General features: G+C 45.6%; 1 protein-coding gene across 2 annotated transcripts in view; it reads right to left on the minus strand.

Annotated features, from left to right (window-relative positions):
• Nucleotides 1-25,846, minus strand: part of LOC139450556 (transmembrane protein 131-like) — a 97,467-nt gene that overhangs the window by 6,011 nt on the left and 65,610 nt on the right. Inside the window, exons 25-36 of one of the 2 annotated variants that reach the window (XM_071232309.1) lie at nt 23,920-24,092; nt 23,057-23,196; nt 22,645-22,846; nt 20,530-21,640; nt 19,729-19,943; nt 18,748-18,863; nt 16,848-16,949; nt 13,630-13,908; nt 13,250-13,355; nt 7,078-7,187; nt 6,662-6,772; nt 3,754-3,872 (exon numbers count right to left, since the gene is read on the minus strand). In XM_071232309.1, coding sequence (XP_071088410.1) covers nt 3,754-3,872; nt 6,662-6,772; nt 7,078-7,187; nt 13,250-13,355; nt 13,630-13,908; nt 16,848-16,949; nt 18,748-18,863; nt 19,729-19,943; nt 20,530-21,640; nt 22,645-22,846; nt 23,057-23,196; nt 23,920-24,092 — 2,784 coding nt within the window. The remainder of the gene's footprint in view (nt 1-3,753; nt 3,873-6,661; nt 6,773-7,077; nt 7,188-13,249; nt 13,356-13,629; nt 13,909-16,847; nt 16,950-18,747; nt 18,864-19,728; nt 19,944-20,529; nt 21,641-22,644; nt 22,847-23,056; nt 23,197-23,919; nt 24,093-25,846) is intronic. The other variant, XM_071232310.1, reaches the window with a different exon arrangement.

Genomic DNA, 25,846 nt, shown 5'->3' on the forward strand with positions numbered 1-25,846 from the left:
TTACATTTATTCAAGTCCAATGATGGCAGTCTGAAACGGACTATAGAAATATGCGCACTTGACTCCGTTACAATGATAATGATGTAGTCTTCATAAAACATTTAATCCACACACAAAAATCATATTGAGAAACTTCTAGATGTGCATCTTCTAAATTGACAAAATGCCGCTGTGTTTGTTTTGTTAACATTGCTCCCATTATGCATGTTTCATTACACTTGCATAGCCATAAGTTATGGCTGTATTTTCTCGTAAACTATGCCGGAAATAGCAATCAGCTGTGCACACGTCTCTCCCAATCTACTGGTGATTCAGTTAAAATGTACCCAATGATACAACTTCAAAGAACTTTGATCCAATGATCGGAAGAAATTATATCTGAAATTATTATTTTATCAGGAATAATATATTCCAATATCGTGTTATTTTAGTTGCAGCTTCCACCATATATACTTAAAATTATAAGAACCACAAGCGTAGCACTTTGGTACAGATGGTATGCAGGATATTTTTTGATGTATGGAATGATTTTGACCAGTCACCATAGGGACTTCCCACGCTACATATATTTCGATACATTATGTTGACATTTATTAGTCAAACTGCCTCAAATATGACTTTTAGCAAGTCTGGGAGGTAGGTGTTCTAGTACTTACATTGGGACTGGGGAGGTGTTCTGGTACTTACATTTGTACTGGGAGGGGGTGTTAAGGTACTTACATTGTCACTGGGAGGGAGGTGTTCTAGTACTTACATTGTCACTGGGAGGGGACGCTCTAGTACTTACATTGTCAGTCGGAGGGGGTGCTCTAGTACTTACATTGGTACTTGGAGGGAGGTGTTCTAGTACTGACATTGTCACTGGGATGGAGGTGTTCTAGTACTTAAATTGGTACTGGGAGGGGGTGGTCTAGTACTTACATTGTCACTGGGAGGGAGGTGTTCTAGTACTTAAATTGGTACTGGGAGGGGGTTGTCTAGTACTTACATTGGTACTGGGAGGGAGGTGTTCTAGTACTGACATTGTCACTGGGAGGGGGTGCTCTAGTACTTACATTGTCACTGGGAGGGAGGTGTTCTAGTACTTACATTGGTACTTGGAGGGAGGTGTTCTAGTACTTACATTGTCACTGGGAGGGAGGTGTTCTAGTACTTACATTGTCACTGGGAGGGGGTGCTCTAGTACTTACATTGTCACTGGGAGGGGGTGCTCTAGTACTTACATTGTCACTGGGAGGGGGTGCTCTAGTCCTTACATTGTCACTTTGAGGGGGTGTTCTAGTACTGACATTGTCACTGGGAGGGGGTGCTCTAGTACTTACATTGTCACTGGGAGGGGGTGCTCTAGTACTTACATTGTCACTTTGAGGGGGTGTTCTAGTACTTACATTGTCACTGGGAGGGGGTGCTCTAGTCCTTACACTGGTACTGGGATGGAGGTGTTCTAGTACTTACATTGTCACTGGGAGGGGGTGCTCTAGTACTTACATTGGTACTGGGAGGGGGTGGTCTAGTACTTACATTGGTACTGGGAGGGAGGTGTTCTAGTACTTACATTAGCACTGGGAGGGGGTGTTCTAGTACTTACATTGTCACTGGGAGGGGGTGTTCTAGTACTTACATTGTCACTGGGAGGGGGTGCTCTAGTCCTTACATTGGTACTGGGAGGGGGTGGTCTAGTACTTACATTGGTACTGGGAGGGAAGTGTTCTAGTACTTACATTAGCACTGGGAGGGGGTGTTCTAGTACTTACATTGTCACTGGGAGGGGGTGTTCTAGTACTTACATTGTCACTGGGAGGGGGTGCTCTAGTCCTTACATTGGTACTGGGATGGAGGTGTTCTAGTACTTACATTGTCACTGGGAGGGGGTGCTCTAGTACTTACATTGTCACTTTGAGGGGGTGTTCTAGTACTTACATTGTCACTGGGAGGGGGTGCTCTAGTCCTTACATTGGTACTGGGATGGAGGTGTTCTAGTACTTACATTGTCACTGGGAGGGGGTGCTCTAGTACTTACATTGTCACTTTGAGGGGGTGTTCTAGTACTTACATTGTCACTGGGAGGGGGTGCTCTAGTCCTTACATTGGTACTGGGATGGAGGTGTTCTAGTACTTACATTGTCACTGGGAGGGGGTGCTCTAGTACTTACATTGGTACTGGGAGGGGGTGGTCTAGTACTTACATTGGTACTGGGAGGGAGGTGTTCTAGTACTTACATTAGCACTGGGAGGGGGTGTTCTAGTACTTACATTGTAACTGGGAGGGGGTGCTCTAGTACTTACATTAGCACTGGGAGGGGTGCTCTAGTACTTACATTGTAACTGGGAGGGGGTGCTCTAGTACTTACATTGTCACTGGGAGGGGGTGCTCTAGTACTTACATTGTCACTTTGAGGGGGTGCTCTAGTACTTACATTGTCACTGGGAGGGGGTGCTCTAGTACTTACATTGTAACTGGGAGGGGGTGCTCTAGTACTTACATTAGCACTGGGAGGGGTGCTCTAGTACTTACATTGTAACTGGGAGGGGGTGTTCTAGTACTTACATTGTCACTGGGAGGGGGTGCTCTAGTCCTTACATTGGTACTGGGATGGAGGTGTTCTAGTACTTACATTGTCACTGGGAGGGGGTGCTCTAGTACTTACATTGTCATTGGGAGGGATGTGTTCTAGTACTTACATTGGTACTGGGAGGGAGGTGTTCTAGTACTGACATTGTCACTGGGAGGGGGTGCTCTAGTACTTACATTGGTACTGGGAGGGAGGTGTTCTAGTACTCACATTGGTACTGGGAGGGAGGTGTTCTAGTACTTAAATTGGTACTGGGAGGGGGTGGTCTAGTACTTACATTGGTACTGGGAGGGGATGCTCTAGTACTTACATTGGTACTGGGAGGGAGGTGTTCTAGTACTTACATTGTCACTGGGAGGGGGTGCTCTAGTACTTACATTGGTACTGGGAGGGAGGTGTTCTAGTACTTACATTGTCACTGGGAGGGGATGCTCTAGTACTTACATTGGTACTGGGAGGGAGGTGTTCTAGTACTTACATTGTCACTGGGAGGGGGTGCTCTAGTACTTACATTGGTACTGGGAGGGGGCGCTCTAGTACTTACATTGTCAGTGGGAGGGGATGCTCTAGTACTTACATTGTCACTGGGAGGGGATGCTCTAGTACTTACATTGTCACTGGGAGGGAGGTGTTCTAGTACTTACATTGTCACTGGGAGGGGGTGCTCTAGTACTCACATTGGTACTGGGAGGGAGGTGTTCTGGTCCTTACATTGGTAGTGGGGGGGAGGTGTTCTGGTACTTACATTGTCACTGGGAGGGGGTGCTCTAGTACTTACATTGTTACTGGGAGGGGACGCTCTAGTACTTACATTGTCACTGGGAGGGGGTGCTCTAGTACTCACATTGGTACTGGGAGGGAGGTGTTCTAGTCTTTACAATGGTAGTGGGAGGGAGGTGTTCTGGTACTTACATCGTCACTGGGAGGGGGTGCTCTAGTACTCACATTGGTACTGGGAGGGAGGTGTTCTAGTCCTTACAATGGTAGTGGGAGGGAGGTGTTCTGGTACTTACATTGTCACTGGGAGGGGGTGCTCTAGTACTCACATTGGTACTGGGAGGGAGGTGTTCTAGTCCTTACAATGGTAGTGGGAGGGAGGTGTTCTGGTACTTACATCGTCACTGGGAGGGGGTGCTTTAGTACTTACATTGGCACTGGGAGGGGGTGCTCTAGTACTTACATTGGCACTGGGAGGAGAGTCAGTGGCCACGGACCAGGCGTTCTCCAGCGGGTTGTACTCGGAGTCCCACAAGCTGTCACTCCTGACAGGGGGAACATCAAAGCCAGGCCAGTCTTCACCTACATTACACCGTAAGATGGACATGAGTGTTGCTGTAACCACACTGTTTCTCGACACAGGCTAAACATGTGATAGACATAATGCAAATAGGTTTCACAGATGCAGTTAAGGCTTAATAAACAGTTCTCAAACATGGTGACACAGGTGAGTGGCTGCACTGACACTGCTTTGACCAGTGTCTTACTTTTCATGGTTATATCAAATATTGTCAGACTAATGTTGGGAGCAAAAACACTGGCTAGACTTGAGTGAAACCAGAGACAGGTGCCGACACTTGAGTGAAACCAGCGATAGGTGCTAGACTTGAGTGAAACGAGAGATAGGTGCTAGACTTAAGTGAAACCAGAGACAGGTGCCGACACTCGAGTGAGACCAGAGACAGGTGCCGACACTTGAGTGAAACCAGAGACAGGTGCCGACACTTGAGTGAGACCAGAGACAGGTGCCGACATTCGAGTGAGACCAGAGACAGGTGCCGACACTTGTGTGAAACCAGAGACAGGTGCCGACACTCGAGTGAAACCAGAGACAGGTGCCGACACTCGAGTGAGACCAGAGACAGGTGCCGCCACTTGAGTGAGACCAGAGACAGGTGCCGCCACTTGTGTGAAACCAAAGACAGGTGCCGACACTTGTGTGAAAGCAGAGACAGGTGCCGACACTTGTGTGAAAGCAGAGACAGGTGCCGACACTCGAGTGAGACCAGAGACAGGTGCCGACACTTGAGTGAGACCAGAGACAGGTGCCGACACTTGTGTGAAACCAGAGACAGGTGCCGACACTTGAGTGAAACCAGAGACAGGTGCCGACACTTGAGTGAAACCAGAGACAGGTGCCGACACTTGAGTGAAACCAGAGACAGGTGCCGACACTTGTGTGAAACCAGAGACAGGTGCCGACACTTGAGTGAGACCAGAGACAGGTGCCGACACTTGAGTGAAACCAGAGACAGGTGCCGACACTTGTGTGAAACCAGAGACAGGTGCCGACACTTGAGTGAGACCAGAGACAGGTGCCGACACTTGTGTGAAACCAGAGACAGGTGCCGACACTTGAGTGAGACCAGAGACAGGTGCCGACACTTGAGTGAAACCAGAGACAGGTGCCGACACTCGTGTGAAACCAGAGACAGGTGCCGACACTTGAGTGAGACCAGAGACAGGTGCCGACACTTGAGTGAGACCAGAGACAGGTGCCGACACTTGAGTGAAACCAGAGACAGGTGCCGACACTCGTGTGAAACCAGAGACAGGTGCCGACACTTGAGTGAGACCAGAGACAGGTGCCGATACTTGTGTGAAACCAGAGACAGGTGCCGACACTTGAGTGAGACCAGAGACAGGTGCCGACACTTGAGCCTATTGCAGCGAATTGCGGAAAATCTGAAATTCAAACCCACAACCAGAGGCTCCCTGCACGGTTAAGACATCCAGTGGCTCCCTGCATGGCTAAGACAACCAGAGGCTCCCTGCATGGCTAAGACAACCAGAGGCTCCCTGCATGGCTAAGACAACCAGAGGCTCCCTGCATGGCTAAGACAACCAGAGGCTCCCTGCACGGTTAAGGCAACCAGTGGCTCCCTGCACGGTTAAGACATCCAGTGGCTCCCTGCATGGCTAAGACAACCAGAGGCTCCCTGCATGGCTAAGACAACCAGAGGCTCCCTGCACGGTTAAGGCAAAAAGAGGCTCCCTGCACGGTTAAGACATCCAGAGGCTCCCTGCATGGCTAAGGCAAAAAGAGGCTCCCTGCACGGTTAAGACAACCAGAGGCTCCCTGCATGGCTAAGACAACCAGAGGCTCCCTGCATGGCTAAGACAACCGGAGGCTCCCTGCACGGTTAAGACAACCAGAGGCTCCCTGCATGGCTAAGACAACCGGAGGCTCCCTGCACGGTTAAGACAACCAGAGGCTCCCTGCATGGTTAAGGCAACCAGTGGCTCCCTGCATGGCTAAGACAACCAGTGGCTCCCTGCATGGTTAAGGCAACCAGTGGCTCCCTGCATGGCTAAGACAACCAGAGGCTCCCTGCACGGTTAAGGCAAAAAGAGGCTCCCTGCACGGTTAAGACATCCAGTGGCTCCCTGCATGGCTAAGACAACCAGAGGCTCCCTGCATGGCTAAGACAACCAGTGGCTCCCTGCATGGCTAAGACAACCAGAGGCTCCCTGCACGGTTAAGACATCCAGTGGCTCCCTGCATGGGTAAGACAACCAGTGGCTCCCTGCATGGCTAAGACAACCAGTGGCTCCCTGCATGGCTAAGACAACCAGTGGCTCCCTGCATGGTTAAGGCAACCAGTGGCTCCCTGCACGGTTAAGACATCCAGTGGCTCCCTGCATGGTTAAGGCAACCAGAGGCTCCCTGCATGGTTAAGGCAACCAGAGGCTCCCTGCATGGTTAAGGCAACCAGAGGCTCCCTGCATGGCTAAGACAACCAGTGGCTCCCTGCATGGCTAAGACAACCAGTGGCTCCCTGCATGGCTAAGACATCCAGTGGCTCCCTGCATGGCTAAGACAACCAGTGGCTCCCTGTATGGCTAAGACAACCAGAGGCTCCCTGCACGGTTAAGGCAAAAAGTGGCTCCCTGCATGGCTAAGACAACCAGTGGATCCCTGCATGGCTAAGACAACCAGTGGCTCCCTGTATGGCTAAGACAATCAGAGGCTCCCTGCACGGTTAAGGCAAAAAGAGGCTCCCTGCACGGTTAAGACATCCAGTGGCTCCCTGCATGGCTGAGTGAGGTAACGGAAATCCAACAACTTGGCCAAGCAGTAAGAGACTTACCCTTGTTGAGCATCTTGAGCTGATGTTCTCTGTATCGGCGACGACGTTCTGCCATCAGCTGTTGCATCATGGATGGCTGCTTGGGAATCTGCTCCATCGGGTTTGTGTAGCCTGCAACCACACAACAAAGCTCGTCACCTTCTCACAAACAAACCTTGTGACAAACTCATCTTTACCCCATACACTATGTTTAACTTTGCTCAAGTAGATCAAGGCCTAGTGAGGGCAACATACTACATACCCTGTCCTGGCTTGTAAACAACACAGCAGTCTGCTACTTAGACACTAAAAGCAAGAGACTGGTAACCCATATTTCAGTTGTACAAGTTTAGCTGATACAAGTCCAGTCCAGTCCAGTTGTTATTCTATGAAAGCACATAGGATGCAGCCTCCCACATTGCATTCTCAAGTCTTACCATTCCCTGTGAAGCCGTACTCTTGCTGGCCAAAGGAGTCGATGCTGGCCGACTGGGATGTGAAGGGTGCTGAGGAGTTCTCCTCAATGGTGGTCAGGCCAAAACTGCCACTGTAACACGAGGGGACGACATGACAACACATCTAGAGGAGAGGACCCCAGTCAACATCACACATCAAGGGGAGAGGATCAGTTACCATCACACATCACCCATCTACAGGAGGGGATCAGTTACCATCACACATCACACATCTACAGGAGAGGATCAGATACCATCACACATCACACATCTACAGGAGAGGATCAGATACCATCACACATCACACTTCTACAGGAGAGGATCAGTTACCATCACACATCACACTTCTACAGGAGAGGATCGGTTACCATCACACATCACACTTCTACAGGAGAGGATCAGTTACCATCACACATCACACTTCTACAGGAGAGGATCGGTTACCATCACACATCACACTTCTACAGGAGAGGATCAGTTACCATCACACATCACACTTCTACAGGAGAGGATCAGTTACCATCACACATCACACTTCTACAGGAGAGGATCAGTTATCATACCACATCACATTCCTACAGGAGAGGATCGGTTACCATCACACATCACCCATCTACAGGAGGGGATCAGTTACCATCACACATCACACATCTACAGGAGAGGATCAGTTACCATCACACATCACCCATCTACAGGAGGGGATCAGTTACCATCACACATCACACATCTACAGGAGAGGATCAGTTACCATCACACATCACACTTCTACAGGAGAGGATCAGTTATCATACCACATCACACTCCTACAGGAGAGGATCGGTTACCATCACACATCACCCATCTACAGGAGGGGATCAGTTACCATCACACATCACACATCTACAGGAGAGGATCAGTTACCATCACACATCACCCATCTACAGGAGGGGATCAGTTACCATCACACATCACACGCCTACAGGAGAGGATCAGATACCATAACACATCTACAGGAGAGGATCAGTTATCATCACACATCACACTCCTACAGGAGAGGATCGGTTACCATCACACATCACACATCTACAGGAGAGGATCGGTTACCATCACACACCTACAGGCGAGGATCAGTTATCATAACACATCACACTCCTACAGGAGAGGATCGGTTACCATCACACACCTACAGGAGAGGATCAGTTACCATAACACATCACAAACCTACAGGAGAGGATCGGTTACCATCACACACCTACAGGCGAGGATCAGTTATCATAACACATCACATTCCTACAGGCGAGGATCAGTTATCATAACACATCACACACCTACAGGAGAGGATCAGTTATCATCACACACCTACAGGAGAGGATCAGTTACCATAACACATCACACACCTACAGGAGAGGATCGGTTACCATCACACACCTACAGGCGAGGATCAGTTATCATAACACATCACATTCCTACAGGAGAGGATCGGTTACCATCACACACCTACAGGAGAGGATCAGTTACCATCACACATCACACACCTACAGGAGAGGATCAGTTACCATCGCACATCACACGCCTACAGGAGAGGATCAGTTACCATCACACATCACACACCTACAGGAGAGGATCAGTTACCATCGCACATCACACACCTACAGGAGAGGATCAGTTACCATCGCACATCACACACCTACAGGAGAGGATCAGTTACCATCACACACCTACAGGAGAGGATCAGTTACCATCACACACCTACAGGAGAGGATCAGTTACCATCACACGCCTACAGGAGAGGATCAGTTACCATAACACATCACACTCCTACAGGAGAGGATCAGTTACCATCACACATCTACAGGAGAGGATCAGTTACCATCACACACCTACAGGAGAGGATCAGTTACCATCACACGCCTACAGGAGAGGATCAGTTACCATAACACATCACACACCTACAGGAGAGGATCAGTTACCATCACACACCTACAGGAGAGGATCAGTTACCATCACACGCCTACAGGAGAGGATCAGTTACCATAACACATCACACTCCTACAGGAGAGGATCAGTTACCATCACACATCTACAGGAGAGGATCAGTTACCATAACACATCACACACCTACAGGAGAGGATCAGTTACCATCACACATCTACAGGAGAGGATCAGTTACCATCACACACCTACAGGAGAGGATCAGTTACCATAACACATCACACACCTACAGGAGAGGATCGGTTACCATCACACACCTACAGGAGAGGATCAGTTACCATCACACATCACACACCTACAGGAGAGGATCAGTTACCATCACACACCTACAGGAGAGGATCAGTTACCATAACACATCACACACCTACAGGAGAGGATCGGTTACCATCACACACCTACAGGAGAGGATCAGTTACCATCACACATCACACACCTACAGGAGAGGATCAGTTACCATAACACATCACACACCTACAGGAGAGGATCAGTTACCATAACACATCACACATCTACAGGAGAGGATCAGTTACCATAACACATCACACACCTACAGGAGAGGATCAGTTACCATCACACATCACACACCTACAGGAGAGGATCAGTTACCATAACACATCACACATCTACAGGAGAGGATCAGTTACCATAACACATCACACACCTACAGGAGAGGATCAGTTACCATCACACATCACACACCTACAGGAGAGGATCAGTTACCATCACACATCACACACCTACAGGAGAGGATCAGTTACCATCACACATCACACACCTACAGGAGAGGATCAGTTACCATCGCACATCACACATCAAGGGGAACAAAACATAAGACATAACAATGGTGATCATACTAGTACATCCATACTTTACAAGGTCTGGAAACTGAGGACATTTTTGCATTATTGCTACGTCACTCTTCTGCCGAGGCTGTGGCCTCACAATTATGCCCCCATAAGGTAGAATTACTGTACAAAAAGTCTCATTTTACCTAAACTAACCCACCTTTTCTAAACCCTACCTAATCCAAGTGAAAGGTTTATAAAAGAACTAGAAACACTGTGTTTTTCGTTTTATATGGTAAAATAAACCAGACAAAATCAGTAGAAATACCATGATGAAACCTTATGAAGAGGGAGGTTTAAGAGTGCCTGATATTAGAAATACAATCAATGCTCAAAAGATATCTTGGATTAAATGTTTGTTCAGTTCACATGCACTCTCTAAACTTACCACTCTTTTGATTAATACTATAACTCCAACTCAAATTGATTTTCTGCAAAAATGCCAATTCTATATTTTGGAAAAGGTTATCAATGATAGGACCAATGCTTTCTGGAAAGATGTTCTGTATGCATGGGGACACTTAATAGAAAAAAAGGAAACTCTTTCAAAGATTAAAAAGATATATTATCACAACCTTTATGGCAAAATACGAATATAAGAATCGGGAACACTCCGGTATACTATAAACATTACTCGGGAAAAGGCATTAATCTTGTAAATGAGTTGACAGACGAGAAGGGAAATTTTCTATATCTTTTAGACCTAAAACATGTATACAACTGTAAAACACATTTTCTGGAATATTCTAGTCTTATCCAAGCACTAAAACAATATCTAAATTGTAAGAGTATAGCCCTAACATCTAAGTTACATCTGCCCTTAGTACCATGTTACCTTGAAAACTTAGTGGAGAGGGGGGGGATGTAGGGTATTTTATGATATATTAAATAAAGTATCCAACAATATGATATCCCCAAAAATACATTCAGAGATAGGAACTAGATCTTGGCCTTAACATGACGGAAAAAGATTAATCGTAGCCCCCACAGATGTAATTTGTCCTCAAAACAAAAAAGGTTCCAATACAGTATTATTCATAGAATTATACCAACAAACAAGTTACTGTACAAAATGGGATATAAAGAATCATTTCTTTGCAATTTTTGTAAACAAGAAAAACAAACCTTAGTGAACATGTTCTTTGAGTGCAAAATTGTAAAACATATCTGGAACAATCTTACAAAATGGATCAAAGACAAAACTGGAATAGAACTAGAATTTTCAAAATTGACAGTTTTATTAGGATATCAACAAAAGTGAAATGATGCATTAAACCATGTTATAAGTGTAACAAAGCAAAATATATTCAAATCAAACATTTCCGACTCCATACCAAATTTTCCACACATCAAACAAGAAATGACCGATTCATATTACATCGACAGAAATATATCATATTCACAATATAAATACACACTGTTCATGACATTTTGCTCTCTCTGTCACCACCTATTTGTTTAAAACCACGTGGCTCACTAATACCCCCGACCCGCCTAGCGTGTCAGTAGTTTGTAATTAAATAATGGACGGGGTTAGGGTTTGAAAATCTTTTTTTCATAAAAAAATGGAAAATTAATAAAAACAATTTTTTTCTTTTGACTGCATCCCTCCATATGACACAGATTATATGTACTAAGTTTGAGATGAATCCACTGAATAGTTTAAGAGAAATCGTGCGGACAAAGTTTTCGGACGGACGGAACCTTGGTATAACAATAATGTTTTGATTGGCGCATAATATTTCCACTCAGTGGGACATTGGGCGATTCATGTAGTGAGGTTTATTTTATATGATTCATGTAGCTAGGTATATTTTATATGATTCATGTTGCTAGGTTTATTTTATATGATTCATGTAGCTAGGTTTATTTTATATGATTCATGTAGCTAGGTATATTTTATATGATTCATGTTGCTAGGTTTATTTTATATGATTCATGTAGCTAGGTATATTTTATATAATAATGGGGGCCACTGACTGTGTCAAAACATATTTTACATCACAGATGTTTCAATTATTGAATGCAAAATGTTTCATTTTGCTGCCTGCGCCATTCATTGGCTAAAAGTCTCAAATGGTCCAATTAGAATCAAGCATACACATTTGTGAAAATATTTTTAAAATTGTTAATTTTTTTTTTATTGTTCCTGGCAGAAGTACATCATGTTTTGCTAAGAGTCAAAATACATGACCAGGTTTTTTTAAGAAAGTACGTATCATTTACACACATCCATACACACATTCACACTCACTAGAAGCTTTAGCATTTATGAAGACAGAAAGCAGGATATATGTTTAGTAAAGTTTTGGAATAGCAAATGTTTATGTTTTCAAAAGGTTTTCATAAGGAGCCCATTTCGTATAGAATTCAGTCTGTTTGGCTTTATCAAAGTGTCTATATTTTTCTATTTGGTAATAATATTTAACCTCATTTTGGAAATCTGTAATGGTTGGTTGGTTATTTTTCATTTTGCATCTATAAACGTGAAATTTGGCCAATAAGAGTATCAGATCAAAAATAACATCGGTATGGAAATGTTTTGAAAAGCCATAAAGAATTAGGTCTGAAGTAAGATTTATCTTGCCAGTATGTGGACACTTGGATTCAATCCATTGTGAAAAAGTTTTCCAGATGTTTTTGCTTACCCTACAGTCCCAAAACAGATGTTGGATAGATTCTGGCTCAGCATTACAGAAAGTACATAGACAGTTGTCAATAATATGCATCTTGAGTAAATAAGTATTAACAGGTAGAATTCTGTGGAGCAATCTAATCTGAAACCATCTAAGTTTAGGGTCTGGAGTAGTTTTGTGTGCTGTGATAAATAAGCTAGGCCAGTTCATATCCATTAAAAGTTCCTCTTCCCACTTGTCAATAACTTTTAAGATTTCATCGGTTTGACATATTACATAGTAATTTTTTACATGAAAAGAGATTGGCAATAGATATATTTGTATTGTTTGTTGTTTCCAGGTGCGGGTCTTTATTTTGTGAAAATAAAGAAGTCTATGGATGGTGTTCAAGTGTTCTTTACCGTAACTAATAAAACATGGCCGAACAGCAAAATCTGAGAGCAGACACGGAAAATTGTTCAGAGAAAAAAAATTCAATTTTAAAGTTCTTTTCATTGTCAGCACAGCCTAAAAACTATCATCTGATAATGCAGAAGATGTTTCTGCTTTGAATGAAAGCAGTATTGCAGAACAACAACCACAGAGTGAGTGACAGCGACAGACTGAGAATGAGCCTCGCTTTGCAACTATACACAGTTACAGCATAACTCAGCAAGAAATACTATGACGAGATGTGAAGAGATGGAGATATTTAGGGCTTACATGGTGTCCGGGGATGGGGGACCACCGCTCCAGGGGTTCCTGGTCTTGTTGGTCGGAGACTTGGAAGCTCCGTTCTTGATCCCAATAGGTCCTGAAGCAATAGGTCCTGAAACAGTCCAAATCCAGTCAGTCAAGTCAGGGCTGACAGTCACTATGGCTTACATGACCAGAAGGAATTGGCCCACTTCATCTGACACACACAGGCCTTTGGAAGGCATGTTTCCATCAATATCATATTATTACAATAATACTCCTATTAAACGCCACTATTGATCAACTCCTCACACAAATTAGAAAATACATCAAAATTGTAGAGTGACAATCAATGGTAGTCTGGCAGTGAATTCACCTGGATAATGACGCACAAGACAGATACACACCTGGGAGGCCATTCTCACCAAACGGTGAGAACCCTGTAGCTCGCTTGTCACCAGCAGTGGATTGTTTGCCCTTGGCCTTGTTGGTGTTGGAGTCACTACTGCTGTTGCTGACGATGCTGCTGTAGCTGCTTGAGCGACTGGAGCTGGTGAGTGCCTCGGGGGAGAAGCCGTTTAGTTGGCTGCTGGTACCACCGTTACTGGCGCTACCATTACTACCCAGACTCTTGATGTGCTTCTGGGCAAAGTTCTCGGTCTGTATGGACAGCTCTGTGAGGTCACCTACAGATTATCAAGAAATGTGTTACCATGGTTACTGGTACCACTGTGTAATCATAAATGATAACGTTCATAATGGTGGTGGTTAAGGGAAAACAGTAATAAAGGGTTTAAACTTAATGCCAATAATAAGATACAGGTGATTCGGAAAAGAATCTGCAGAATTACAACATATACAAATGTGTGAGTGACACAGAGAGGGACAGAGTACTGTGCTTGGGGCGCCATGGAACAATGACACAACAGGATTGGTAGAGGCTGTCAGCCAAAACAGAAAGGGGTGAGGATAAAGTTATTCAACTCAATGTGTTAGTACAGCTAATGATTAAAAATGTCAATGTTCATAGAATCTGTCACTCCCTGACATCACAGCTTGACAATCAACAGTTGGTGGGGATGAAGTATTTTGTGGGTCGAGGTGTGGTGAGGTGTTGTGGGAGGGTCCTCTCTCTGTGCGTGAGTGTGTGTGTGTGTACGTGTGTGTGTGTGTGTGCGTGCATGTGTGTGTGCGTGCGTGCGGGGGGTATCGGGGTGCTGTGTGGATGCGGGGGGTATCAGCGTGTTGTGTACGTGTGGGGAGTATTGGGGTGCTGTGTGGATGTGGGGGGTATCGGGGTGTTGTGTTCGTGTGTGGGGTATTGGGGTGTTGTGTGGATGTGGGGGGTATTGGGGTGTTGTGTGGATGTGGGGGGTATCAGGGTGTTGTGTTGGTGTGGGGGGTATTGGGGTGTTGTGTTGGCGTGGGGGTATCGGGGTGTTGTGTTGGCGTGGGGGGTATTGGGGTGCTGTGTTGGTGTGGGGGGTATAGGGGTGTTGTGTTGGCGTGGGGGGTATCGGGGTGTTGTGTTGGTGTGGGGAGTATTGGGGTGCTGTGTGGATGTGGGGGGTATCGGGGTGTTGTGTTCGTGTGGGGGGTATTGGGGTGTTGTGTGGATGTGGGGGGTATCGGGGTATTGTGTGGATGTGGAGGTATTGGGGTGTTGTGTTGGTGTGGGGGTATCGGGGTGTTGTGTTGGCATGGGGGGTATCGGGGTGTTGTGTTGGCGTGGGGGTATTGGGGTGTTGTGTGGATGTGGGGGGTATTGGGGTGTTGTGTGGATGTGGGGGGTATCAGGGTGTTGTGTTGGTGTGGGGGGTATCGGGGTGTTGTGTTGGCGTGGGGGGTATCGGGGTGCTGTGTGGATGCGGGGGGTATCGGGGTGTTGTGTGGATGTGGGGGGTATCGGGGTGTTGTGTTGGCGTGGGGGGTATCGGGGTGTTGTGTTGGTGTGGGGGGTATCGGGGTGCTGTGTGGATGCGGGGGGTATCGGGGTGTTGTGTGGATGTGGGGGGTATCAGCGTGTTGTGTACGTGTGGGGAGTATTGGGGTGCTGTGTGGATGTGGGGGGTATCGGGGTGTTGTGTTCGTGTGGGGGGTATTGGGGTGTTGTGTGGATGTGGGGGGTATCGGGGTGTTGTGTTCGTGTGGGGGGTATTGGGGTGTTGTGTGGATGTGGGGGGTATTGGGGTGTTGTGTTGGTGTGGGGGTATCGGGGTGTTGTGTTGGCGTGGGGGGTATCGGGGTGTTGTGTTGGCGTGGGGGTATTGGGGTGTTGTGTGGATGTGGGGGGTATCAGGGTGTTGTGTTGGTGGATGTGGGGGGTATCGGGGTGTTGTGTGGATGTGGGGGGTATCGGGGTGTTGTGTTGGTGTGGGGGGGTATCGGGGTGTTGTGTTGGTGTGGGGGGTATTGGGGTGTTGTGTGGATGTGGGGGGTATCAGGGTGTTGTGTTGGTGTGGGGGGTATTGGGGTGTTGTGTGGGTGTGGTGGGGATGTGGTGCAGGTATGGTGTGAGTGTTGTAGTGTTTTGTGGACATGAGCGTGGGTGGTGGGTATCGAGGTACAGATATATGAGTAGGCGTAGTGGTGTTGAGTGGGCATGGTGGGTAACGGGGTGTGGTATGGGTGTGGGCGTGGTAGGTTATGGGGTGTTGTGTGGGTGTGGGCGTGGTGGTGCAGGTATGATGTGAGTGTTGTAGTAGTGTTGTGTGGGCGTGGGCATGGTGGGTAACGGGGTGTGGTATGGGTGTGGGCGTGGGTGTTGTAGGTAACTGGGTGTGGGGATGGTGGTGCAGGTATGATGTGAGTGTTGTAGTGGTGTTGTGTGGGCGTGGGCATGGTGGGTAACGGGATGTGGTATGGGTGTGGGCGTGGGTGTGGGTGTGGGTGTGATAGGTCACTGGGTGTGGGAATGGTGGTGCAGGTATGATGTGAGTGTTGTAGTGGTGTTGTGTGGGCGTGGGCATGGTGGGTAACGGGATGTGGTATGGGTGTGGGCGTGGGTGTGGGTGTGGGTGTGGGAATGGTGGTGCAGGTATGATGTGAGTGTTGTAGTGGTGTTGTGTGGGCGTGGGCATGGTGGGTAACGGGATGTGGTATGGGTGTGGGTGTGGGTGTGATAGGTCACTGGGTGTGGGGATGGTGGTGCAGGTATGATGTGAGTGTTGTAGTGGTGTTGTGTGGGCGTGGGCATGGTGGGTAACGGGGTGTGGTATGGGTGTGGGCGTGGGTGTGGGTGTGGGTGTGGGTGTGGTAGGTAACTGGGTGTGGGAATGGTGGTGCAGGTATGATGTGAGTGTTGTAGTGGTGTTGTGTGGTGGGTATTGGGGTTCTGTGGGTATCAGGCTGTTGTGTGGGTTTGGGGAAGAGGGATTGTAAAATGGTGGGCTTTAGAAGGTCTTTTTTGAGAGGAAGAAATTCAAAATAACATTTTTAAGATTTTAAAATAATACATTACTTTTAAAGTACATTCAAAATTGAAAGACTAATTTAGCTCCATATCTTAAACGTTTTCATTCAACATGTGCTATAAACCGGCCACAGGAAGGGATTTCAAAAATTGTTCTCTGGAGTATATATCTGAATGTAGTTGTAACAGGTCTACAAAGTGTAGTTATCTAACCAGGCGTGAGTGTGGCACTGGGGAAGTCCCACGACGGAGGCGCAGGGAAATCTTTGTCAGGGTCACTGCTGTCGCTGGCCGTTGTGTGCAACAAAGTGTCACCTAGGTAACAACATAGCAACCAATCAACATGCAGAGCAGTACACAAAACTAGATCGGTATAAAGCATGCACAACACGGAGCAAGTGACAGTAACAACACACGCTGTCAACGCGATTCATCAGTTAGCCACTACAGAAACAAGGTCAAGGCTATTCTATGAACTGGTCAGGGTTCAAAGGGCCACATGAACAATATTAGAGCCATTTCACAAAAGAGGTGGCAAAGCAAACCAAATAGAAAGGGTTGACAGTGTTCAGACAAGCAACCCAGGAATCATGCTTAATTTTGAAAACTGGCCTTTTCAATGGGATTATGTCTGCTTTAATGAAGAGAATAAATGCAATAATTCATTTTGAAAGTAAAAACAAATGTTTGGAAGACATTGTGCCAGTCCTGAGCAGATCCAGAATACTGTTGACCTAAGCAGGTACATCTCCTCACTATCATCATCCAGCCATATCTCAGTACAGAGAAACTCATGACCTGAATCTAGACATGCACTGGTGGACTGACTGGACAGAGTGGAACACCTAGACAGTAGACAATAGTGTGTGTATCTCCTAGACAGTAGACAATAGTGTGTGTATCACCTAGACAGTAGTGTGTGTATCTCCTAGACAGTAGACAGTAGTGTGTGCAACTCCTAGACAGTAGACAGTAGTGTGTGTATCACCTAGACAGTAGTGTGTGTATCTCCTAGACAGTAGACAGTAGTGTGTGCAACTCCTAGACAGTAGACAGTAGTGTGTGTATCACCTAGACAGTAGTGTATCACCTAGACAGTAGACAGTAGTGTGTGTATCACCTAGACAGTAGAAAGTAGTGTATGTATCTCCTAGACAGTAGTGTGTGCAACTCCTAGACAGTAGACAGTAGTGTGTGTATCACCTAGACAATAGTGTGTGAATCACTTAGACAGTAGACAGTAGTGTGTGCAACTCCTAGTTAGTAGACAATAGTGTGTGTATCACCTAGGCAGTAGTGTGTGTATCACCTAGACAGTAGACAGTAGTGTGTATATCACCTAGACAGTAGACAGTAGTGTGTGCAACTCCCAGATAGCAGACAATAGTGTGTGTATCACCTAGACAGTAGACTGTAGTGTGTGTATCTCCTACATAGTAGACAATAGTGTGTGTATCTCCTAGACAGTAGTGTATCACCTAGACAGTAGACAGTAGTGTGTGCAACTCCCAGATAGCAGACAATAGTGTGTGTATCACCTAGACTGTAGACAGTAGTGTGTGCAACTCCTAGACAGTAGACAACAGTGTGTGTATCCCCTAGACAGTAGACAATAGTGTATGAATCATCAAGAAAGTAGGCAATCATATGTGTATTATCTAGACAGTAGCCAATAGTGTATCTCCTAGACAGTAGACAATAGTGTACGTATCTCCTAGACAGTAGACAAAAGTGTGTGTATTACCTAGACAGTAGACAAAAGTGTGTGTATCTCCTAGGCAGTAGACAATAGTGAGTGCATCTCCTAACCTAACCATATCAGATAAACAGTAGACAATATTGTACTGTGTACTGTTGACAGATAATATGTGTCACTAATTTCCCAAACATAAGCCCAGTCACTCTATTTCCCATACATAAGCCCAGTCACTTTATTTCTCAAAATCAGCCCAGTCATTTTACTCCCCATAAATAAGCCCAGTGAAACATGATGTCCGGGTGACAATGTGTTAACTGAAGTCTTACAGTCACTGAACACACGGTTTGTTCCAAGTACTGAGGTGAGACAAGAAGCGGACAACACTGACAGTGTTAGTGAGATGGCAGTTCCTACCCTTCGAGCTGCTTCGTGTTGTCTTGGCTGGCCGCTTGTTCTTGCCGGCGGAGTCAGCTGATGCAGTCGAGTCCTTCGTCTTGCGGGTCTCCAGACTGTAGGGCAGCTCCAGGGTGCTGTGGGAGACAGAGGGAGATTGCTTAGACAGGGGTCCCTCCCAAATCTACACACTCCCTACATGACGAGATGTTGATATGTTCTGTTTAATGGAGTCTCTTTATTGTACAAATATAAAATTGCAGGACTGTAATGGTAAAGTCAAACAATCTTTCAGCAAAGAAGAAGATAACATGAAGAAGATAATATACTCCTGAAAGGTTATTTTTTTATAATAGCAGCAGTATTTGAGTCATAGTGAATGAGTGAAGTGAAGGGACATCAGGAAGAGGCTTCACTAATCACAACCATGCAAACTAGTACCAGGGTTTTCTGCATCACAACCCCCATGATTTACCCACTTGCTAGACCACTTGGCTAGACCACAAGGTTAGACCACAAAACTACACTGGACCACTAGGCTAGACCACAAGGTTAGACCACAAGGCTAGACCACAAGGCTAGACCACAAGACTACACTGGACCACTAGGCTAGACCACAAGGTTAGACCACAAGGCTAGACTACAAGGCTAGACCACTAGGCTAAACCACAAGACTACACTGGACCACTAGGCTAGACCACAAGGTTAGACCACAAGGCTAGACTACAAGGTTACAAATGACCACACGGCAACACCACAAGGCTAGACCACAAGGCTAGACCACTAGGCTACACCACAAGGCTAGACCACAAGGCTAGACCACTAGGCTACACCACAAGGCTCGGCCACAAGGGTAGACCACAAGGCTAGACTACAAGGCTAGACCACAAGGCCCGGCCACAAGGGTAGACCACAAGGCTCACACTAAATCACAAGAATAGACCACAAGGGTAGACCACAAGGCTAGACCACAAGGCTACACCTCTAGGCTAGACCACTTACCTTGGTCTCAGGATGTTTCCCCCAAAAGTCTCTTTTGGGTTGACACGAATCTTTCGATGACCTCTTGATTTGGAGGTCAACTCAAACTCCTCCTCATCATTATAGTCATCGTCAAGGATAGCAGGAACTGCCCGATCCATGGGTCGGAGTTTAGTCTTGGATCTTTTCACTAGTGGTACAAGGGGCTCGGGCGTGGAGTCTCGAGCACTGGAATTCTGGAAATTAAGGAAGAAATACCATGAACATGAAAACAGCCGACACTACAAACTCTCATGTGGATATCCTGTGTTGGGACGTTCTTGATCATTGCTATCAAACTGAAGTAGTATCTGCTGTTGAAATTCTTTGTACATGATACACACATAATTATGGTAACTTTGGTCAAAGCACTGAACAGAAAAAAAATTACTGGTATAAATATATTTTACAAGTGGTTAAACCTTTGCTTGTCAAGCAGAAGATCCAGGTTCAATTCCCCACATGAGTAATATGTGTGAAGCCCATTTCTAGTGTCCTCCGCAATGACATTGCTGGAATATTACATAAAGCGGCACAAAACCGTACTCACTCACTCACTCCAGACAATCAAGCTGACTATCTGATGGCCAGGTTTCTGTACCAACAGGCTACAGGGGGTGTTCATGTGTTATCACTAATGGTGAATGTGTCAAGTCGACCTCTATCTGTGGTGTACACTGTGAACAGTATTCTGACGCACAGATGACCGGGGTTTGTCCTTATATGTTATCACTCTTTGGGCCAGAAAACATTTCTACAAGGGCAACAGGGTTGTGCTCCTACCTTCTCCTCAACATCTCCAGCGGAGGAGTCGGTGGTGGTGGAGGAGATCTCATCCCGGTCGTCTGTCAGGGAGTTCTCCCGCTGGGGCAGCAGGACTTTGTCCTTGAGAAGGTCCCGCTCTAGGCGAGTCCTGTTCTTCTTCTTATTCTTCATCTTACCCAGCTTCAGCTGGCTCACATCCTCTTTTATTTCTGTGATGTCATCAACAGCACGTTCTCCTTGGTCAGTGCTGGACGACCGGTCCCATCGGTATGACCCTTGACGGATTTCCGCACTCGGGGGGTCACTAAGGTCGATATCGGTACGTTTCTGTTCTGGAATGGTCAAATCTTTATTGCGGTCTCCGGATCTAGTCGGCAGGTGCCCATCGGCCGAGTTCGAATCCTGATTCCGTCTGGATGTAGATCTGGATTTTTTCATTCTGTGTGGTGGTATGGATTTCTCTGGGGCCACAGGTTCCTGTGGTGGGGTTGGGGTTGGGGCTGGGGTTGGGGTTGGGGTTGGTGGTTTGTCTTTATCAATGGTCTGTGGCTTCGCACTGGTAATTACTGACACAGACTTTGCCTCTCGCTCACGTGAACTCTGTCTCTCAACATGAGATCGCCGTGAAAAGAGTGATATTTTTCGTGGAATGAGATTTCTGAGAACACTGAGAATGCTGCCGATGAAAGGTTCTCGCCGTGCCTGCTTGTACTCCAAGTGGCCGTTGATCTCGATCATCTGCCGTCCTCTCATGTCCGCCGTTAAGTGAGGTGGGGGTGGCTTGGGAGAGATCGACAAGCCAGCTACGTTGCGTAAATCAAAAACCTTCCCTTTGTCAAATGACTGCGCCGTGTTAACCCGGAGCTTACGTTTGAGTATGTCTGCCACAATGATCCGATCTGCTTCAAAGTATGCTGCCACAAGGATGCAGACAAGAAGGAAGTTCATGACGCACACGATGGAGTAGTACAGCACTGGCTCCCAGTTGGGGCGGGGCAGCGCTGCAGAACACTTGGACAGGAGGTGGGGGGGTACTGTTGCCTGAAGCGTATAGTTAGCAGGGGGACCTAAACTTGTGTGAACTGTCAGGGACCTCCGGATTCGTGACATGGTAAAATCCGGGGTGAAGCTGCAAATAACAAACTACAGCAGTGAGAACAATGTCTGTTATGTATACAGTGCTAACACTAAGATTAAACACATGTCTCATGACAAAGTACAGGGAACTACACCATAACAACCTTGTGCATTTTTCATACCGTACAATTTTTTCCCACTCTTTACGTTGAGTGAGTGAGTGAATGCTTTACGTCACATCGGCAATATTTCAGCCATATCGTGACGAAACTCTTTATGTTGAGTGAGTGAGTGAATGCTTTACGTCACATCGGCAATATTTCAGCCATATCGTGACGAAACTCTTTATGTTGAGTGAGTGAGTGAATGTTTTACGTCACATCGGCAATATTTCAGCCATATCGTGACGAAACTCTTTATGTTGAGTGAGTGAGTGAGTGAGTGAGTGAATGCTTTACGTCACATCGGCAATATTTCAGCCATATCGTGACGAAACTCTTTATGTTGAGTGAGTGAATGCTTTACGTCACATCGGCAATATTTCAGCCATATCGTGACGAAACTCTTTATGTTGAGTGAGTGAGTGAATGTTTTACGTCACATCGGCAATATTTCAGCCATATCGTGACGAAACTCTTTATGTTGAGTGAGTGAGTGAATGCTTTACGTCACATCGGCAATATTTCAGCCATATCGTGACGAAACTCTTTGTGTTGACAGTAAGTGAGTGAGTGAGTGAATTACAATTACATGTCATACAACTTTGGTAGCAGCCACAAGTGATGCAGGTCTTAGATGTTTACTATTTGGAAAAGCCCATGAGCATGGGTATGGTGTTGACCAATCAAGGATCACAATCATTGGGACGCTGAAACATAGCATACCGGAGGGATGCCTCTCTGCAAAGGAGAGAAAGATTGACATTTGGAATCTATCACTCCAAACACAAAAGAAACCCCTGTGCTCGCAGGTCAAACATCGACCTTGTGGACCGACATGGAGGATGACATTTGTCCTGCATGCTACACAGGATCTTCAGCATTATGTTGTACTTACGCAATATCTATTTTTCTGCTAGTATTTGGAGGCATTTCAAATCCTTCACAGTCTAGAATTTTGAAGCCATAGCCTTCACAGGGTGAACCATTGATGCTGAATCCCTGGACGTAGAATGGCAGTTCTCCTGTGTTCCGCAACGTGAATGTCCGCCGCACTGTAAAATGTGGCACCATACTCTTGCTGGGCTTTTTCTCTGAAACTGCAAGAACCATGGTCAGATGGTAAAGAAGAAAATTAATTCATATGCCACAGAAAAACAACTTAATCTTGGAACTCTAAAATCAACTACAGAACTTTTTATTAAAAAAACCAGTTCACCATTTTTTTTCTGAAGAACAAAAAGTTTGAAATATTCTGCATGCTGAGGACTTGAGTCCAACTACTATGTTTATGCTTGTATCACACTTACTATCACAGTTTTTCAAATGTTTTTCATTCATGTCGAACATGAGGGGCGAGTGCGAGCCCGGCTTCCTGTTGCTGAATCTCATCTCCCCCCGACACCCCTGGCCCTGCACCACTACTGTGTCAATGATGGTCAGGTTGTTTCTGTAACACAATGTAGGACACAACTCAACACAACGTACATGTATAGGAGACAACTCAACACGTGAATGTATAAAAGACACAACTCAACACAACGTACATGTATAGGAGACAACTCAACACGTGAATGTATAGGAGACACAACTCAACACAACGTACATGTATAGGAGACAACTCAACACGTGAATGTATAGGAGACACAACGTACATGTAAAGGAGCAAAACTCAACACAACGTACATGTATAGGAGACACAACTCAACACAACGTACATGTATAGGAGACACAACTCAACACAACGTACATGGATAGGAGACACAACTCAACACAACGTACATGTATAGGAGACACAACTCAACACAACGTACATGTATAGGAGACAACACAACGTACATGTATAGGAGACAACTCAACACAACGTATTCTAATCAGGTGATCATGTGGATGCTCTATACCATTCAACATGTGTTCAGAGAAGCATATTTGTTTTCTGCTAAAAATCTGAATGTGAAAAGGCAGTTCTGAAAGGAGAACAATAACAGCTGTAGTGTTGTGAATATTTTACAACACGGTCTTTGAATCATTTACAAAAGGATTTCACTTTAGCTGTGGCTTCATGTTATGTGTCTGACACCAAGCCTTACAGTAAAGATCTGTCCAAGGTCGCCAGTTTACTAATGGAGGATGAGTATTACTGCAACATAGTACTGACATTAACAGTACTTACCTTATTAGTATGATGGATGTTCTGGAGTAGTCATCCTTGGGCTGGAAACCCACTCTGACCTTCAACTTGGCCCCCGGTTGGAGTACAGAGGCTATGGAGTGTTTGTGTGCCTTCACTCCCAACAAGTTCTCCACTGACTTGCGTAGTCCAGGGATTGGATTCTGAGCATTATCCTGGAAAGGGACAAAGCCTCACACTTGCAGTAAGAGTAAATGAGCATTGAGCAATGATGTGTCCAGCCTACTAGTACATTATGAAGGGTATTCTGGTGGACAACATAGACATGTAGGTATCTCCATAAAGACAAACGTCTCATTGTTCATGTCTCATCAATACAACAAGAAGACGAAGTTGTTTATATTGCCCACTCACTGTCCAGTCTTAAAGACCATGATATGCGCAATCAAATGTGTGAATTATCAGTTTGTCTGCCTGCTTGTGGAAGAGGCTGAATACAGGAGCTACTGTATAACACCTCCCTAACACTTGGTACAAATATCTGCTTTAGTAAGACTGTAATGATAAACAAAGGTCATAATCATCTTCCAGTATGTGAAAGTTAAAAATATTTTGCATCCTTGATCACTGCACAATTCACTCATTTAGATATCATGCATTGTATTGTAAAGCCTTGTTATGCAGCCTTACCCTTTACAGGTAGTCACCAGAGTAAGATAAACGGTACAGATAAGGTACTCAAGTTTGTATTGTAGAGCCTTGTTATGCAGCCTTACCCTTTACAGGTAGTTACCAGAGTAAGATACACGGCACAGATAAGGTACTCAAGTTTGTATTGTAGAGCCTTGTTATGCAGCCTTACCCTTTACAGGTAGTCACCAGAGTAAGATACACGGTACAGATAAGGTACTCAAGTTTGTATTGTAAAGCCTTGGTATGCAGCCTTACCCTTTACAGGTAGTTACCAGAGTAAGATACACGGTACAGATAAGGTACTCAAGTTTGTATTGTAAAGCCTTGGTATGCAGCCTTACCCTTTACAGGTAGTTACCAGAGTAAGATACACGGCACAGATAAGGTACTCAAGTTTGTATTGTAGAGCCTTGTTATGCAGCCTTACCCTTTACAGGTAGTCACCAGAGTAAGATAAACGGTACAGATAAGGTACTCAAGTTTGTATTGTAGAGCCTTGGTATGCAGCCTTACCCTTTACAGGTAGTCACCAGAGTAAGATACACGGTACAGATAAGGTACTCAAGTTTGTATTGTAGAGCCTTGGTATGCAGCCTTACCCCTTACAGGTAGTCACCAGAGTAAGATAAACGGTACAGATAAGGTACTCAAGTTTGTATTGTAGAGCCTTGGTATGCAGCCTTACCCCTTACAGGTTGTCACCAGAGTAAGATACACGGTACAGATAAGGTACTCAAGTTTGTATTGTAGAGCCTTGGTATGCAGCCTTACCCCTTACAGGTAGTCACCAGAGTAAAATACACGGTACAGATAAGGTACTCAAGTTTGTATTGTAGAGCCTTGTTATGCAGCCTTACCCTTTACAGGTAGCCACCAGAGTAAGATACACGGTACAGATAAGGTACTCAAGTTTGTATTGTAGAGCCTTGTTATGCAGCCTTACCCTTTACAGGTAGTTACCAGAGTAAGATACACGGTACAGATAAGGTACTCAAGTTTGTATTGTAGAGCCTTGTTATGCAGCCTTACCCTTTACAGGTAGTTACCAGAGTAAGATACACGGTACAGATAAGGTACTCAAGTTTGTATTGTAGAGCCTTGGTATGCAGCCTTACCCTTTACAGGTAGTTACCAGAGTAAGATACACGGCACAGATAAGGTACTCAAGTTTGTATTGTAGAGCCTTGGTATGCAGCCTTACCCTTTACAGGTAGTTACCAGAGTAAGATACACGGCACAGATAAGGTACTCAAGTTTGTATTGTAGAACCTTGTTA

The sequence above is a fragment of the Haliotis cracherodii genome, unplaced genomic scaffold, assembly GCF_022045235.1.
Source record: "Haliotis cracherodii isolate W230 unplaced genomic scaffold, xgHalCrac1.p SCAF_8, whole genome shotgun sequence".
In the NCBI taxonomy this organism is placed as follows: Eukaryota; Metazoa; Mollusca; class Gastropoda; order Lepetellida; family Haliotidae; genus Haliotis; species Haliotis cracherodii.